Source organism: Panthera leo, chromosome C1 (assembly GCF_018350215.1).
Source record: "Panthera leo isolate Ple1 chromosome C1, P.leo_Ple1_pat1.1, whole genome shotgun sequence".
Taxonomy (NCBI): Eukaryota; Metazoa; Chordata; class Mammalia; order Carnivora; family Felidae; genus Panthera; species Panthera leo.
Genome location: NC_056686.1, coordinates 201,480,191 through 201,499,788, shown reverse-complemented (window position 1 = coordinate 201,499,788; position 19,598 = coordinate 201,480,191). Strand labels below are relative to the sequence as shown.

Sequence of the window (19,598 nt, the reverse complement as noted above, 5' to 3'; positions counted from 1 at the left end):
TGATTAGTGCTACATACTGAAAAAGAAACTTAGTTTTTTTCCTCTTAACAGAATAGGGCAAACCTTGATACTATGATGAATGTACAAAAGTAGATATTGTTAATTTGTTTAGTGCAAGACCTGGGAAAGGACTAAATTGAGGGATTAAAGAAAAGTTTTGTTGGTTCTGCAAATTTTACATCCTGTACTTTGTCAGGGTGTTGTTTTTTTGTTTTGTTTTTTTTTTCCTTAGAGGAAAGAGAGATGGCTAGTAGAAATGGTTAAGGAAATGTTCAATATCTGAAGTAAAATTTCATGTACTTAATCCAAACTGCATCAAAATGTTTTAGAATTGTATAGGGAGAAATTGTATAGAGAGAAACAGAAATAACACTAAAGTTTTTTTTTTTTTTAATTTTTCATATGCTTTAGTGAACTTTGAAATCTATACTTCCAATTTTGTTAAATAATGTTAATTTTTAAAAATTTGTTGGAGGAATTCAGGGTCATTGACCTTACTTTTGGTCTGTGAAGAAAACGCTAAGATAATGGGGTTTTGTATTATTCTCTTTCAATTTGGTATCCTGATCCATAATGACATATAAGGAAAGGTAAGGGAATTTGACAGAACTCTGAAAATGGAGTTTCTCCATTGAGCAATGAACAATATGAATCCTAGTTTAGGCAAGTTTACTAATGTTTTTGTTTTAATGTATTCTGTAATTGCATATTAATTTTGTTCTTCCACAAATGATTTTTTGTCTTTGAATCTTGGTAAGATGTGAGGACAGCTTTGCATTTAGTGAAGTTCAGGTGCCCGTAGAAAAGACTTACATGCAGTGTTCAAAAGATGACTTGTATGTCGTCCACTGCATAGTGATACTTATAAAGAGCTTAGTAAATATAATCCTATATTGGTCACATAAGAGGGATTTATGGTTCCAGTATCTGCTGTTGTGTGTATATATGTATGTACACATCTATGTGTATATATATTCTTAATGTTTATTTTTGAGAGAGCACACATGTGTGTGCCAGTGGGGGAGGGGCAGAGAGGAAAACAGAGGATCTGAAGAAGTCTCTGTGCTGAGAGCAGTGAGCCCAGTGTGGGACTTGAACTCACAAAACATGAGATCATGACTTGAGCCAAAGTGGGAAGCTCAACCGACTGAGCCACCTGGGTGCCCCTCTTTTTTTGTATATATTAACAGCAAATCGAATAAAATTGTTAGTGCTGATTTGTTCATTCTTAATCATTTTGTTTCTTGTGTGTCAGACACTGTCAAAATGGGGATGCTGAGATTAAAGAATATATTCCTTATCTTCAAATAGCAAAATCTAGATAGAGACAAAGAAGTGAACAATTTGTGATACAATGTGACAAATGTTACACTAGTGGTAAGCACAACATATGTAACAGGAAAATACAGAAGCATGAAACTGTCTCTGTGGATGTGAGCTGAGAGAAAAAGTGAAAGGTAGCTGGGAAAGGCTTCTTAAACAGGATAACATCTAAGCTAAGCCTTGATTTTATAGCCAAGAGAAATTAAGTGGGGTTGTGGGGGCATGGAGAGAATACATGAAAATCTTCCAGAGATAGACCACAGTGTATGCAGAAGTATACTGGCATAGTTTTTGGGGGGAAATTATAAATTCAGATGGATGGATTTGGTGGGCTTGTGGGGATAGAGGTAAATAGGGCTTGGATCATGAAGAGTGTTTATGTCATGTTAATGAGTCTAGATTTTATTGTGAGGGCAATGGGGAGCTGTTGAATGATATTAAGGAGAAGAGTGATGTGATTTGATCTACAGTTCATCATAAAGATGTCTGGAAGGTGTATGGTGATAGACTTGACAGGACTCTACTGTGATCTTCCATTTCCAATCCAATACCAATAATCATCAAGAGAGAAGTCAAAGATAACTCTCATGTTTCTAGCAAGGGCAACTGGGGTAGGAGAGGGGTCATGTATTCTTGGCAGTGTTGAGAGCCTAGTGGAAGAAAGTCTCAAGGACCTGTCCAAACAATGAAGCACCAAATTATTAATTGCAAAAGAAAAAAAAAAAGTATTACAAACACACATTGCTGGTCCAAAATTCTGTAGTTACTACTTTGAGCAGTGCCATGTTAATAGGTCTATAAACAGTAGCAGGACTCTGTTACTCTGATGGATTCATGTACCTACCAAATTACACTATCTAAATCTGACCACAGTAGGCATTCAAAAATTTTGATGAGGTGAGTGAATAATAATGGAGGACTTAAAATGCATTACACCTTTTAACTATTCAAAGTGTTTTCACATCTCTTTTGAAATTTTGTTCTGTTATTTGATATATACTACCTAGAAGCCTTAAACTAGAGGCCCTCCAGGGTCTATCTTGCCTGTATCCTACCTATAGGTGGGTTTTGCTTGATTTGTAGCTTTTAAAAATAAATTTTAATTCATTGCCCACAATTTACAATGGGCAGTTTTACATAAACATTTGGAGCTCGTTTTCTTGAAAAGTTAGATGATCAGGCAAGTAGCTGGGTTCACTAATTGTATATGGTAAAAATGGCTAGATTTCAGTAGCAGTTTTCAGAGTTTGCCTGCCTAAGTCATGTCACCTGCATGACTCCTATAGGCGGTTGACTTTGACCCCTTTTAACAGCTTATTTATCTGAAGTCTTTCAAGAAAGAGGTGTTGTGGGCAGGGAATAAATACAGAAAGTACACACTAATTCCATTCATATTAAAGCTTTTGTCTGTTCAGTGCCTAATGTATGTTATTTCATTTAGTTTTGCAAAGCTATAGCATTTGCTATTCCTATTTACAGTTGAGAAAACTAATGGTTAGAAAGGTAAGTTATAAATTAGTGACAGCTGGCTCCTGATAATCTAGGCCTCCTGTGTTTTTCCTTTGTATACTGCCTTTTTTTTTTTTTTTAAGCTTTTCCAGTTGAGTTGTTTAGGCAAAGTATGATGATTTTTAATTTCTTAAATTATAAGCAAGAATCTGTATTAGCAATGTTTTTAGAGATTTGAAAACAGTATACAGAAAATTTGTTTTAATTTTAGATGATTGTGTGTATGTGTGTACATACATGTAGATAATACATAACACTAACATTCTTTACTATTACAGTTGTGTTTACTTGCTGACATTTGGTAAGCTAGTTTGAAAGTTTTAGATATTCTGTTATTGCTGTAAGCAATTTTTAAGTAGAAGTTCTTTCAGAAATTTGAGTATTTGTCAAAGATAAAATTGGTAAAGATTCTTTCCGCTTTATGGTAATATTAAACAAATGGTAGGTGGTTCTTAGGAAGAGAGGTTTTTAGTGTGTGTTTCTTTTGCCTAAAGAATAAATTATTTTCTCAATATAATTCTGAAGGTTAAACTCATTTGATTATTCTTACAATTTTTTTATTCATCTAATGTCTATACATGTGGATATGCTTAGACTACTGATTGGTAGAAGGAATTGTTTTATGATATGATTTGATATTTTCAGAGGAACTCCATTCTAAGAAATGGAGTCAGCTGACTGAAAATATTTTTTTTACTTACATTTGAAATTCAAGACCCTTTCACATTCATGAAGGATGATAAAAGTTGGTCATATTGCTGTGAGCAGTCACATTGACAATTTAGTATTCCTGATTGACATGCCTTTAGTGGCAGCAATATGGTTGTTACTGGTGCCAGATGCAAAATTCAGGCACTGCTAGGGCACAGATACCGGACACATGGCAAAGAAGGGAATGTGGTAGAGAAGAAATAAAATGTAGGTAGACTCAGTCACTGAACTCAGTGACTGCTTTAGTTGTCTTTCTTCTGCTTACCAGCTAGCTAATCAAGGCCTTTGAGGTTGCTTAATAAAAAGTGGTTTACTGAAACAGAGAAAAGGACGTACAAGATGGTTTATTAAATGCTCTCTTTTAAGTGACTCTTATTTTAATCACTCTTAATAAATTGTAACTTACTATTTTATTTTTCTTCCTTAGAATCTGTCAGGTGTATTTTTGCTTTTTAATTTGGCTAGAAGCAATTTATTTTTAAAGAAAGTATGTCTCCTCTGAAGATTCACGGTCCTATCAGAATTCGAAGTATGCAGACTGGAATTACAAAATGGAAAGAAGGATCCTTTGAAATTGTGGAAAAAGAGAATAAAGTCAGCCTGGTAGTTCACTACAATACTGGAGGAATTCCAAGGATATTTCAGGTATTACCAGATTTTGATGTGGAATAGATCTTGACTCACACCCTGTAGTGAGTAGCTTCCCTGTACAATAGTAAGTATAGTGGTAGCCCTCCTCCTAGGTTAATATTTCTTTTTTATTTCTAGGACACTGATAGTTCTGTGTATATCTTTTATCAGTTATTCAACAGCATTGTTGATGGTGTAGAATAAGGAGCGGGAAGTAGTCACCATTACTGAAAAGAAAACTGGGAGGAAGCTGAGAGGAACTGGGTTTGGATACTATTTCTAAGCTATTCTGAAAACCACATTAGGATAACTTTAGTTATTCCTTTTTTTTCCTTAGCATAAAATGATAGATTCATCACTATTTAGTATTAGCTTCTAAGAGAACTTATTAGTATCTTCTAAAACCAAATGTCTACTTCCCAAATAGTCTTACCAAAGGTTATAGTATGGACCATTCAAGGATGATTATTCGAAGTCATATTTACAGCTGTTTTCTTCTAGCTGTAAACTTTTGAAGAATTTCACTATTTCATCACCGCAGAAAATAGTAAATTTTGTTTTCACTTCTATACTATTTATCCTGAATTACTCATCTTGTTATGATTTAAATTTAAGAAAATAATGTCTTAACATTTTCTGCACTTTAAAATTCTGTATTTGTTAATTACATAATACAAAAGTATAATATTCGTTTAAGCTGAAGTACTCTATTGAATAATAATTTATGAAATATTATGCTTGAGAACCCTAGACCTGGGATAAAATTTCCATTCCTGTTTGGTTTTGAACTGTGAAAATAAATTGCTTATGATTTAGTGTATTAAAGATATTCTTAAATAGATTGGAGGTGGTAACATGAGTAATAGAAACAGTGGTAGTTTCTCCCACAAATGTATATCTACTAATTGTTCATCTCAATGAAATGATTCCTTTTCAAATGGAGATTCAGTTTTTCAGCCCAAATTAGCAGTGAGTAAATACTTAAATGTTTAAGCAAACTTACGTCTTTAGGAGCATGAAGATTCTGCTTGTTATTCCGGCCTCATCTCAGTTCTAGATCAATTTGCATTCAGCATTCATTTGTTAACCACCTACAGATTAATGTGGTGGATACTGTATTAAGGGCTATTAATACAGAGCTGAACGAGTTGTTTTTCTTCTCAAACTTAAGCATAATCAAATGCATTTTCAGATGTAAAAATATTCCAGACACACTGAAGTAACACAAAGAAGAGAATGGTTTGTGCTCTGAGCATTTAGATGGTAAATAGGAGTTTGCCAAACAAGTGGAGGTAGGGCGGAGGTGATTTCTATACATGGACAAACACATGCAAATGTGAATCGACACTCAGGGAACCAGAAAAGTATTTTAAAATAAACAGACAGTAAGGAATGAGTAGCAGAAGTAGAGGCTGAAGAGCTAGATAGAAACCAGATCTTGAAGTATCTTGTTTGTCATACTAAGAGGAGCTTAGATTCTAAGAAGCCAAGAATCTCAAGTTCAAATTCATTTAGGGGCTAGGCAGATGAGTTTATTACAAGAGATAGTGGGAGAATAAAGACATATGGGAGGTCATTGTGGGAGTTTAAGTGAGGAATGAAGGTCCTAATCAAAGGAAAAGTCAATAGAAGCAAGAAAAGACCCTGGGGAGATTCCCAGATTTCTGAGTGGATGGTAGTCCCTTTCATGTCTTGGTAGGGAGCAGAGGGGAAGAACTGGGGTGGGGAGGGGAGAGATGAGTTGTTGTAGGCGTCAGACGTTCAGATATTGGTATCTAGTAGGCATTAGGTAAACAGGACTGGAGCTCCAGCAGAGAGGTCTGGAAGGCCTCAATAGAGTACTGGAAGGCTTCAATAGAGTACTTCAGCTTAAAGCTGGAAGGCCTCACCATATGGGTAATAACAAAAATTGCGGGGCTAATAGGATTTTCACTTGTTAGAGACATCAAATTCAGATTATTCTCATCCTGTTTGTTAGTGAACAAACTTTTCCCTTTTGTAGTTAACTTTGATTTTTAAAAAGTAGTATGTGGACTGAAATAATGGTTTTAGGTGATCTCTTTTTTTGCATGTTAAACTCCTTGTTTAAATATTTCAGAGTTAAAGCCTCTGAAACTGTTTATTGTGTTCTATGATAGAATTGTTTTTATTTATTTTGAGAGAGAGAGGGTGTGCGAGTGTGAGCAGGTGGGGGGTGGGCAGAGAGAGAGAGAGAGAGAGAGAGAGAGAGAGAGAATGAATATCCCAAGCAGGCTATGCGTTGTTAGCAAGGAGTCTGATGCAGGGCTCGATGCCACGAACCCTGAGATGATGACCTGAGCTGAAATCAAGAGTCGGACACTAAGCGACTGATCCACTTAGGTGCCCCTTATGATAGGATTTTTACTGAAGGACATGAGTTTAATAAGACCTATTAGGAAGCTTTTATGTGTATATATTTGTGTGTGTGTGTGTGTATATATATTATTTAAAATTTGAATATAAATGAAGTCTGGTAAAATTATATTTTTAATCTTATGTAAAAATTGACAAAGATCAATTCTAGTTTTAAAAAATTATGAAATACTATTACATTTTTCTGCTATTCAAAGGGTATATCTTCAGCAAAAGGCAGCTTTTGAAACCTTTGTATGTGCCTGCTGAGGGAGAACATTAGAGAATAAGGATGCCTATTTGGCAAGAATTACTTAGGTAATAAACTGGAAGACTTATTAATTTAGTCTTGGAAAAATTTCAGCCAAGAGAAAATAAATGTTATCACTTCATAGCACATATCCAGAGTCTGGAAAATTATAGGACAAATTACTGGACCATTCTGGGGAGTGGAAGAAGTAAGCTACGAGGGTTTCCAGAGTACTCATGATCTTCATGATTGAAAGAAAGTTAAATGAACCTGCTTAGATAATTAGAAAAGAAAGATGGGGGTGTCTGGCTGGTTCAGTAGTAGAGCATGCAACTCTTGATCTTAGGATTGTAAGTTTGAGCCCCATGTTGGTGTAGAGATTACTTAAAAATAAAATCTTAAAATATATATTTGAAAGAAAAAAAAGACGTCTCAAATTGGTAAATTTTATTTTGCCATGTTTTTGAGAGGTGGAATTCTTTTGAAGATTATAGTTTGGATTAATGTATCCTTTTACATTACAGCTACCTAAACCAATTGTCAGATATTTTATAAGCTTTTATTTAAGAAAAGGAAGAGAGAAAAAGAAAGCCTCTAACATAATGTGGCTTTCTAGAGTAGTGCTGGTATATCCACCTAGGCTCTGTTAATTGTTAACTCACTAGCTTTTATAGCTTTATAACTATATGTGAAAATATTCAATTCCCTGTCATAAAATCAAGAATGCTAGGATTACTTTGTAAAATAAGTTTTAATAGTAGGTGTTTGCCTCTCCTGAAAGTGAAATCTTTAAGTGTATCAAGAAATGGGAACTCTTTTCGGTTGGTGGGAAAAAAACCCTAAAATTAATATGGGAAAGACTTAAGAAATCTAACTTAGAAAGTATGAAGTAAAGTGCTCCTTATACAATTTATTTTACTTTATTGTGCATTTTTAATAATAATGTAATTTTCCTTTTGTGTTGGTTAGCTAAGTCATAACATTAAAAATGTGGTGCTTCGACCAAGTGGAGCGAAACAAAGCCGCTTAATGTTAACTCTACAAGATAATAGCTTCTTGTCTATTGACAAAGTACCAAGTAAGGATGCAGAGGAAATGAGGTTGTTTCTAGATGCAGTCCATCAAAACAGACTTCATACAGGTGAGCACTAAATCTTCCCAGGGTTTGCCATTAACAATTAAAAAAGAATATTACTAGATGGTATACTAGTATCTCTGACGAATATTGATATAAAAATCCCCAGCAGAATACTGCCAGACTGAATTTTACAGCACAATAAAAGGGTTATATACCATGACCAAGTGGGATTTATTTCTGGAATGCAAGGATGGTTTGGGATATGAAAAATCAATGTAATACACCAAGAGTGAATGAAGGAAAAAAAAAAAACATGATCTTTTCCATGCAGAAAAAGGCTTTGATAAAATTCAAAACCCTTTCATGACAAAAACACTCAACAAACTAAGAGTAGAAACTACCTCAACCTAAAAGGCCATGTATGAAAAACACACAATTCACATACTTGGCAGTGAGAAACTGAAAGGTTTTCCTTTAAGATAAGGAACAAGGCAAGGATGCCTTCTCTCACCACTTCTGCCCAACATAATACTAGAAGTTCTAGCAAAAGAACTTGGGCAAGAAAAAGAAATGAAATGCATACAAATTAGAAAGGAAGAAGTAGGGGTGCCTGGCTGGCTCAGACTGTAGCGTGTATGAGTCTTGATCTCTGGGTCATGAGTTCCAAGCCCCATGTTGGGTGTAGAGCTTACTTTAAAAGAAAAAAAAAAAAGTTTTTTTAAAAAGAAAAGAAAATTATATCTGTTCTCAGATGATATGAAGCTATATGTAGAAAACCTTAAAGATTCTACAAAAGACTATGGCTAGCAAAGGAGGAGAGAAACTATTGGGAAGAGTTACCTTGTCATTCAAATCTTAGGTATTTGTGTTTCTCTACATGAGACTTATTCTGAGGTTTTACTCTTGCTATGAAGATAGCAAGTACTATACAAAAATCATACAATATGATTAGGTTCCCCTGCCCTTTCCTAATCCCTTTCATTTAAAATATTTTGATTTAAAAAATGTATTTATACACATTTTTTTTCTTCAACGTTTTTTTTTTTTTTTATTTATTTTTGGGACAGAGAGAGACAGAGCATGAACAGGGGAGGGGCAGAGAGAGAGGGAGACACAGAATTGGAAACAGGCTCCAGGCTCCGAGCCATCAGCCCAGAGCCTGACGCGGGGCTCGAACTCACAGACCGCGAGATCGTGACCTGGCTGAAGTCGGACGCTTAACCGACTGCGCCACCCAGGCGCCCCGATACACATTTTTAAAGGAATAATCTAGTGCTTAAAATGAGTTTTCCACTATTACAATTAGTGTTCAACTATATTCTCATCAAAACTTCATTACTAATATTTTATAGTTGACAAATTTTGGGGTTTTTTTTAACTCAAATATGACACATAAAAATGTTAGAAGGTGAAGATGTAGGAGTGCTACTTTGCTTGTGTTTAATTAATATCTATTTGATACACTATATTCCTTGTAAAATTAAAAAATTGATTGCTATGTAGTACCTACTCATATGTTCATGTTACCAAATCTGAGCTATGTCAATTTACTAAATAACTGTTGAATTTTAGAATCAAGGAATTGAATACTGTTTAAAATTTTTAGAATATGTCAGGGACTATGTCTATATACCTTTCTGTTTTTGTTTTATTTCATTGTACCCATCATGTTAATTGACCCACTGTTTTAAAAGTTGACACGTGTAAGAAAAGCATGTCTCTAAATAAATTGGAATGGAAAGCACAATAGACTCTCTGGAAATCCATATTTAAATCTGAACAACATGATATAGTGGAGAAATGTGAATTTTGGACCTAAACAGATTTGGGTTTGAATCCTACCTCTGTTTACTTCCTGTGTGTTTTTCAATATGTCACTTAACGACTGAGTTTCAGTTTCTCATCTCTAAAATGAAGGTTATATTACCTTAAGTTCAGGTCTTAAAGAATAAAATCTCATAAATAGAAAGCATGACTGGTATAAGAGAGACACTTAGTAATTAGGTCAAAAGGAGCAGGCTGTGGAGTTGAATTGTCTTGTGCTGCTCTTGGACAAGTTATTTTAATCTTTTGACTTTAGTTGCCTTTGCTGCCCAAAAGGAATATGTACTTTACAGAGACTAGAGTAGGATAATGAGTGTAAAGATACTTTGAAAAGTATAGCACATTTAATATATAATGTGTGGCAATTCAGATCAGTGGAAAAAAGACTAAATTTGATAGACGTGTTATCTATAAATGAGATAACTAACCATTTAAGAAGAATAAAGCTGGCTCCCTATCTCACTTCATTCATCTAAATAGATTTTACATTGATCAAGGATTTGAATATAAAAAAGTAAAATGATAAAAGTGTTATTAAAGGGGAACACTGGATTTTAACATAATATCTAGATGGAAAAGACCTTTCTGACTATGATACAAAAACAGAATCAGTAAAGGAAAAGATTAATAATGGACTGTAAAAAACTTAAATGATCTCTGAGGCAAGAGTAAAAAAAAAAAAAAAAAAAAAAACAATGAAAATATTAGCCACAGTGACAGAGTTAATGTTGCTAATAAACAAAGACCTATTTTCCAAATCAGTATGAGAAGGACAATTCAGTAGAGTAGTAGAAACTGCATATAGGAAATTCAGGAAGATAAACAGATGGCTCTTATACATGAAAAAATCTCAACTTCACCAATAATTGAATTCAAGTTCTTAGTATCACATCAGCAATAGTATGAGGAGAACAAGATAGTTTCATATATTTGGTAGGAACTTAGAGATATTTTTTGGAGGAATAACTGGTAATACCAATTTAGTTTAAAACCACTTCCCTGGGGCCCCTAGGTAGCTCAGTTGGTTATGTGTCCAACTCTTTTTTTGTTTTTTAATATTTTTTTTTGACGTTTATTTACTTTTGAGAGAGAGAGACAGAGAGACAGAGAGACAGAGTACAAGCGAGGGAGGGGCGGAGAGAGAGAGACACAGAATCCGAAACAGGCTCCAGGCTCTGAGCTGTCAGCACAGAGCCGTGTGTGGGATTCAAACCCATGAGCCGTGAGATCATGACCTGAGCCAAAGTCGGATACTTAACTGACTGAGCCACCCAATGCCCCATTAAGGGTCCGACTCTTGATTTCAGCTCAGGTCATGATACCAGGGTTGTGGGATCGAGCCCCACGTTGGGCTCTGTGCTAAGGAAAGAGCCTGCTTGGGATTTTCTCTCTCCCTCTCCCTCTCTCTCCCTCTCTCTCCCTCTCTCTCCTTCTCTCTCCCTCTCTCTCCCTCTCTCTCCTTCTCTCTCCCTCTCTCTCCTTCTCTCTCCCTCTCTCTCCCTCTGTCTCCCTCTGTCTCCCTCTGTCTCCCTCTCTCTCCCTCTCTCTCCCTCTCTCTCCCTCTCTTTCTCTCTCCCTCTCTTTCTCTTTCCCTCTTACAAAAAATAACAAAACAAAAACTGTACATCCTTTACTCCAGCAATTCTTATTCTAACAAGTTCTTAGAATTCCTTTTCTACAAAAACAATTTTATTCATGCAAGAAGATATGCAAATGCTCAGTATTTGCATTTTTTAAAAGTTAAAACATTTCAAAGGATTGTCTGTGGGAAATTGAAGTATAAACTACTTCTAAAGTATATACAAATTCACACTTCTGCAGTACCTTCATGGTTTTTTTTTTTTTAAGTTTGTTTTGAGAGAGAGCAAGCACAAGTGGGGAGGGGCAGAGAGAGAGAGGGAGAGAGAGAGAATCCCAAGCAGGCTCCACACTGCCAGGGCAGAGCCCAGTGCAGGGCTCAAACTCACAAGCTGTGAGATCATGACCTGAGCCAAAGTCAGATGCTTAACCAGCTGAGCCACCCAGGTGCCCCAGTACCATATGTATTTTAAGCTAGTACTGATTTCTTTGGAATAGAAACCATTTATGCTGCTTGCTGAACTTAATAGAGTATATAGGTTATTGGAAGTATATCTGTCACTGGTTCTAACATGTTTCCTTAGCATCCAGTGTCAGTGTTCATGCCATTGACACATAGTGACTAATTTTTCTGTAGTGTTAATTACCAAATATTTATAGAGGAGACTTTATAGCACTTTGATTTTGCATTTAAAATTTTATTTTTTGGGGCACCTGGGTAGCTCAGTCAGTTAAACATCCGACTGTCGCTCAGGTCATGATCTCATGGTTCGTGAGTTCAAGCCCCTTGTCAGGCTGTATGCAGACAGCTCAGAGCCGGGAGCCTGTTTCAGATTCTGTGTCTCCCTCTCTCTCTGCCTTCCCCCACTCACACTCTGTCTTTCTCTCTCTCTCAAAAATAAACGTTAAAAAAGATTTTTTTAAAATTTATTTTTCTATTACATCTTCCCAGATTTTTGCATGTTATTTCATTTTTTCCTTGAGACTCTAGCTTGGAATTTCAATTACTATATATAGCAGATATATTTTCAGAAAGAATCGGTTGATAAGCTCTTTGATTTTTTTTTTAAGTTTATTTGAGAGAGAAAAAGTATGCTGAAGGGGCAGAGAGAGAGGGGGAGAGACAGAGAAAATCCCAAGTAGGCCCCACACTCTCAGTGGGCAGAGCCTGTATTGGGGCTCAAACCCACAAACTCATGAGATCATGACCTGAGCTGAAATCAAGAGTCAGAGGCTGAACCCACTGAGCCACCCAGGCACCCCAGCACTTTGATTTTTTAATGTTTCTTCTGTTTTTTTTTTTTTTTTTTTTTCCAGTATTCTGTAATAATGGTAAATCTCTTTATTAAAGTAAATGACTTGGGATTTATTCATTTATTTTTCCCCCACCAGCCATGAAACCTCAGGGGTCTGGTAGTTTTGGAGCTATTCTGGGCAGCAGGACCTCACAGAAGGAAACCAACAGGCAGCTTTCTTACTCAGACAATCAGGTATGTTCATTTGACTTTTCTAGCTTTTAAAAAAAGTTAAAATCAACTATTATTATGCAAGTTTTTTCCATAATTTATCACAAATTCCCCTTCTTACATGTAGTTTTACTGAACCCAATGTGACCTATGCTCTGTGTCTCATGGTCATCGTGAACCACAGTAAAGTGTGTGTGTTTTTTTTTAATATATATGTATTTTTTTTAAGTAGGCTGGGTCCAGCGTGGAGCCCAATGTGGGGCTCAAACTCATGACCTTGAGACCAAGACCTGAGCTGAGATCAAGAATTGGACACTCAACCAGTTGAGCCACCCAGGTGTCCCAAAGAGTAGTTTTTACAAACATAGCTTTGGTATTAGATGTAGGTTTGAGATTTGGTGCTGCTGCTTACTAGTCCTGGGTCATTGGAGAAGTTCCTTGAGTATCCTGAACCTTACTCCCCATCGGTAAAATTGAGACAGAAGTAGTATTTTAAGGGTTGCTGTGAGATAGTCCTGTAAAAGTGCTTAGCTCATGGTACCATATACTAACAATCCTATAAATATTTGTTGCTATTACTTCTGTGACGTCTTTTGAGTTTGTTCTGCATTATGAACTTTTCCCCTATACTATATGATACCAACCTGCTTTGTTGAGGTTCTCTATTTACTTTTTAAGTAGTTTTTGTTTCATAAACATTCAGATAGCCATGAGTCTTGCTGTGTACTATTACAACTTAGGAGTCCTATGTCTTTTAAAATTTATCTCATAAATGGAAACCAGACATAAAGAAAAGCTTTGAACTATTCTGTAAGTAAATTGATGAGTTCTGTTTGGCTGGGAGAGGTGATTACTTAGTCCATTTGCTGGACTAAGCAGTGAGATTTTATTTTTGTTAGTTTTTTTAATAGGTTATGGGTGGTTTTTTTTCTTTACATTTTAACTGAAATATGATTGACATGCTATAAATGCACATATTTGAGGTGTACAACTTGACACGTTTTGACTTAGGTATATACCTATAAAATCATCACCATAATCAACCAAGTGAACATAAGCCATAACCCTTAAAAGTTTCCTCATCCCTCTTGGTAATCCTTCCTTCCTGATTTCTCTCTGGCATCTATCCCCTAAACCATAACTGGTTTGTTTTTTGTTGCTGTAGATTAGTTTGCATTTTCTAGAGTTTTATATAAGTGGAATCAGTGTATATATTTTTTGTCTTTTTCATTTAGCATAATTATTTGGAGATTCACATATAGATAGAAATTCAAACTGTTAGAATACTTAAATATGTAAATGTTAACATACGTAGCAGAAACAAATATTTATACTCTCACAAGTAATGATTCCTGTCAGTGGGATTGTAAAATCAATTTTATGGGTCATAACTAGCATTAAATAAAAAAGGAACAAAATAGAAAATAATAGAGGAAGTATTATACATAGTAAGGATAAGTATTGATTTCTGAAATTTCTATTGTCATTTTATGTATGTATAATAGTTTATGATGTAAAATATTTCTAAGTAGAGATCATGGTCAAAAGGGTTAAAAAATGCAAAACAGTATACATATGTATACTGTATAGTATACTACCATTTGTGTAACAAAAAGAATGAAGTTGGTTTGCATTTACATAAAGAAGAATACTTATAGAGGATAAGAGAATGGCAAGCGGAAGAACTGGATGGATGGCAGTGGATGATAAGGAGACTTCTTAGTGTATGGCTTTTATATTAGTATTTTGATTTTTGAGTCTTAAGAATGTATCACCCATTTGAAAATAAATTCTAACTTTTTAAAATTGTTCATTCAGATGATCTCAGAGATTTTTTTCTTTCCTATCCTAAGATTGTATGTAATTCTGTAGAAAGAAAAAAATTAGAAATTTCTTCCATAGAGAAATTACATTGCTTTTAATCTAGTTGTAAAACTTATCTGGCAGAATGCTGGCCAAAAGCACTACTTCCCAACTAAGATGTTTAAATTGTTGTATTCACTTTGAATGTTCTTGCTATATTTTTAGGGTAGACTCTTCGAGTGATCTTCTGCCAGTGGACTCTTGTCTCACTCTCATTCTCCCCATCATGATGTATTTGTTTCATTGATTCCTCCAGACTAGAACCCCTCAAAAGTCATATGAGGCATTTGTGACTTGGTATTTAAGTTATGGCAACGAAATATCATCATTGCTTCTTTTTCTCATACTTATGTCACATGATCATAATCATTGAATGTTTTTCTCTGAAGATTTATTTTCATGCTAATCACTAGAATCACATCTTATGTATCTGAGTCTTTTTTTTTTAAGTCTGGTATTCAAAGCAAATTCCTTTCTGCCTCCAGTTATAGTGTGGAAATTTTAAGTTGATGGGAGTGCTAGAAGAAAATGAGTGTCAAGTTCAATTTCTGATGCAGACTCCACATTAGAATCAGCTAGAGTGCTTCAAAAAAGCCTACTGGTGAATGCGCCTCACTCCAAGCCAATTAGGCTCGACTCTCTGGAGATGGGTTTCTAGTTGTGAATTATTTTCATAAAAATTTTCCATATGAGGGGTGCCTGGGTGGCTCATTGGTTAAGCGTTTGACTTCAGCTCAGGTCATGATCTCACGCTTTGTAAGTTCAAGCCCCGCATAGGGCTCTGTGCTGACCACTCAGAGCCTGGAGCCTGCTTCAGATTCTGTCTCTCTCTTTCTCTGCTCCTCCGCCACTTGTGCGACACTCCCCCTCCCCCCCCAAAAGAAATAAACTTTAAAAAAATTTAAAAAGTTTTCCATGTGAGAATATGATCTAAAAGCATGCCAATTAATTTGAATACTTAGCTATGTTAAACTTTATTCCTACAGACACCTTCAAAAAGAGGAAGTTTGGAAACTAAAGATGATATTCCATTTCGAAAAGTTCTTGGTAATCCAGGTAGAGGATCAATTAAGACTGCAGCAGGAAGTGGAATAGCTGTCACCCGAACAATTCCCTCTTTGACATCTACATCAACACCTCTTAGATCAGGGTCATTAGAAAATCGGTATGAAAGACTTTTTTTCTTAGTCATTAGCTGTGCCTGTTTATAAATGTCTTTTAGGCCTTTTAGAAAGACAGGGACTTTGAGAAAAAAGAGATTGTCCAGTGAGTAAAATATGTTAGAAAAAGAACATATAGAGCATATATTTATTTTAGTAGGTAATTAGTGTTGGCTTTTTATGATTTACATCAGTGACACATACTGAGCATGCAGATGTACAGTATATTAATTAAAATGTGGTTTAGAGAATTAAGCAGTAGTAGTCATAGTTCCTGTCCTTGAATATGTTGGTTTATATTTCCTAATGGTATGAATTATGACTTTTTTAAATAACTTTTTTTCTTTGTCCTCTACAGGACTGAAAAGAGGAAAAGAATGCTATCATCTGGCTCAGAGTTGAATGAAGATTACCCTAAGGAAAATGATTCATCATCGTAAGTTGCTTAAAGAACACTTAAGGCACTAGATCAGTGTTTCTTATATATTGGTAATTACGGTCGCTAAGGAAGATTGGGGGAGAGGTGTTCAGTTTATGAGAATTCTAAAGATAGAACAGAATTTAAAGTATTTTGGTGACAGTAGATTATAGACTCCATAGAGTATTTGGCCATTGCTGTTGCTTTGATCATTGCCCTTCTCCCATCCTAGCCTTTTTTATTATCTGCAATACTTAGAGGAAGAATAAGATTGAAGAACTCTAAACAGATGTTTCTTGTTGGCTGCTTTTTTTGGTGTGAATTCTTTCCTTCCCTTTATCTGTGATTTTTTTTTTTTTTTTTTTAATCCTATTCATGTGAAAAGTTAGCCTGGGAGTAAAAGGATGTGAACCTGACATAGGGTCTAGGCAAGGAGCTTCAGTTTTTTAGAGGTATTTTCTGGCTTCAACAAAAGAGAATAGACCTGCAACAGGACAGTCACCAGCTCACAGTCTCTTCCTCATCATGGAGGGTTTTTGTTTAGTTTTTGTTGTTTGGGGGAGAATAGTTATTACACAATTAATGAAATACTTCAATTAGTGCCTTTTTAAAAAGTTTTTATTTAAATTCCAGTTAGTTAACATACAGTGTAATGTCAGTTTCAGGTGTACAATTTAGCAGTACAACACCCGGCGCTTATCACAAGTGCACTCCTTAATCCCTATCACCTGTTTAATCCATCGACCTACCTCTCCTCTGGTAACCATCAGTTTGTTCTCTATAGTTAAGAATGGGTGCCTGGGTGGCTCAGTCGGTTAAGTGGCCGACTTTGGCTCAGGTCATGATCTTGCAGTTTGTGAGTTCGAGCCCCGCGTCAGGCTCTGTGCTGACGGCTCAGAACCTGGAGCCTCTTCAGATTCTGTGTCTTTCTCTCTCTCTCTGCCCCTCCCCTACTCACACTCTGTCTCTATCTCAAAAATAAACATTAAAAAAAAAATTTTTTTTTGAAGTTTGTTTTTTGTTTTCTCTCTTTTTTTCCCCCTAGATCATTTGTTTTGTTTCTTAAATTCCACATACAAGTAAAATCATATGGTATTTGTCTTTCTTTGACTGACTTATTTTGCTTAGCGTAATAGTGTCTAGCTCCGTCCACATCATTGCAAATGGCCAATTAATACCTTGACAGAAATCAGTTGATAATCAATTAACTGATACTCAAGGTCAAGGGTCAGCAGAAGAGAGTTGAGAAAAAGCTAAAGAAACTTTATATATTTATTGGGGTCTTGGTTCTGTTGCTATAACAGATGGAAAACTGGGTAGGTGATATAGGACTGGTGTGGCATCTGAAACTACAATCACCATAGACTCAGCTTCCTTCTATCTTGTTGGTCTACAATTCTTAATAAATAGCTTTCTTTTTGTGAACCAAGATAGATGCTTCAGCCTCCACTCTCATGTCTGCATGCCTGTTGATGGGAATGGAGAAAAGAACAAAGGGAAGGCATACTGCTTTCCTTTAGGCCGGAAATCGCACACACCACTTCTGTGCACATTGGCCAGAATTTGGTCATATGGTTATACCAAATTATGAGGAACTCTGGGAAATATGCTTAGCCTAGCCCAAATTATACTATTATGGCAGAAGTGTACAATGATTATTTGGGGACAGTTAATAGTCTGCTGTAGTTTACCTCTCTAGCCATAGAAATATACCTATTCATCATTCTTCGCATACATTTAGTCATTGTATCCAGTTCAGAGCCCAGGATCTCTGGGTGATGTGCATTTCTCTCCATAATGTCTAAGTGTGCCTTGGACCATGTGCCTCATGATCTGATACCTAAAAAAATAAAAGGCAAGTTAACCTGTATTCCCCACTCCCAAGTCTATACATGTATTATCATACATTGCTGGCATAGTTATAACCACAATAAAAATTTCTATTTAGAAAAGACAAGAATAGGAAACTGAAGGAGTCACTGCTCTACAGCAGCAAAAAAATCTTGGTAGGCTGAAGGTATGAAGACAGTGAAGGCAGTTTAGCCCATGTAGCAAGCAGTCTGTGTTCTGTCCTTTGGGAGAAACTCCCTCATTGTACTTCATTTGACTCCTGATTTTGCCCCCTAATAGATTTCCTTTGTCTTTTATCTTTCAAGGCCATAGCTGAAATGGGTTTTGAAGACTGTGTTCTTTCTTGGGGCTGTGCAGCTTTTGTAGCCTGCTTCATGCTGATAAAAGTTCTGGGAGTTAGAAGTATCCAGAAATCATTGCTTCTCAGCCTTTTGGTGAAGATCAAGTGTAGAAGTGTCCAGAAACCTAGGAGTTTTAGAAGTCCAAAAGTTTATTTAAATATAGAACAAGGATTTTATAGACTTGAGAAAGAATTTGGGCCAATATTTTTGTTGTTTGGTTTTGTTGTTGTTGTTTTTTAATGTTTATTAGAGAGAGAGCATCCTCAAGGAAGGGAGGGACAGAGAGAGAATCCCAAATAGGCTCACATCAGCAGCACAGAGTCCAGCGTGGGACTCGAATCCATGAACCATGAGATCATGACCTGAGCTGAAATCAAGAGTTGTGGGGTGCCTGGGTGGCTCAGTCAGTTGAGCATTTGACTTTGGCTCAGGTCATGATCTCGTGGTTCATAGGGTCAAGCCCCGCGTTGGGCTCTGTGCTGACAGCTCAGAGCCTGGAGCCTGCCTGCTTCAGATTCTGTGTCTCCCTCTCTCTGCCCCTGTCCTGCCTCTCTCTCCCTCTCTCAAAAATAAATAAACATTAAAAAAAAAAAAGTGAAGGGGCACCTGGGTGGCTCAGTCGGTTAAGTGTCCGACTTTGGCTCAGGTCATGATGTCACAGTTCGTGGGTTCGAGCCCCGTGTCTGGCTCTGTGCTGACAACTCAGAGCCTGGAGCCTGCTTCCGATTCTGTGTCTCCCTCTCTGTCTTTGTCCCTGCCCTGCTCAACTTACTCTCTTTCTCTCTCAAAAATAAATAAAACATTAAAAATTTTTTTTTAGGTTTTGAAATAATTTTAGATTTACAGAAAAGTTGCAAAAGCAATATAGAATGTTCCTGTATACCCTTCACCCAGTTTCTCCTAATAGTAACATCAAGTTGTTTTTTTCATAAATTTATTTCCTTAGTTAACCTTCTATCATTGCCTCAGTTTGACAATCAAAAGCAATTGGATTTTTTTGGTTCCATATGGTCTCAAATTACTAGACGATTTCAATTCTAGGCCATTGGCACAGAGGGCTATATTCCTTTTCATCCCTGATTATAAGCTGGCTAGCCCCTTGCCTGGTTTAACCTGTCTTGAATAGGACCATGCTGAAACACAGACCAGTATTCTTATCGTCTCAGTCTTTTGGCTTAGAGTTATAGGTTTGATACGAAGACATTACAGTAACAGTTTTATGA

At 36.1% G+C, this 19,598-nt stretch overlaps 1 protein-coding gene across 6 annotated transcripts in view; it reads left to right on the top strand.

Annotated features, from left to right (window-relative positions):
• Nucleotides 1-19,598, top strand: part of USP37 (ubiquitin specific peptidase 37) — a 99,790-nt gene that overhangs the window by 7,594 nt on the left and 72,598 nt on the right. For all 6 annotated transcript variants that reach the window (XM_042950151.1, XM_042950149.1, XM_042950153.1 and 3 more), the window contains 5 exons: nt 3,971-4,188; nt 7,766-7,937; nt 12,669-12,766; nt 15,592-15,770; nt 16,124-16,201. In XM_042950151.1, coding sequence (XP_042806085.1) covers nt 4,033-4,188; nt 7,766-7,937; nt 12,669-12,766; nt 15,592-15,770; nt 16,124-16,201 — 683 coding nt within the window. In that variant the 5' untranslated portion in view covers nt 3,971-4,032. The remainder of the gene's footprint in view (nt 1-3,970; nt 4,189-7,765; nt 7,938-12,668; nt 12,767-15,591; nt 15,771-16,123; nt 16,202-19,598) is intronic.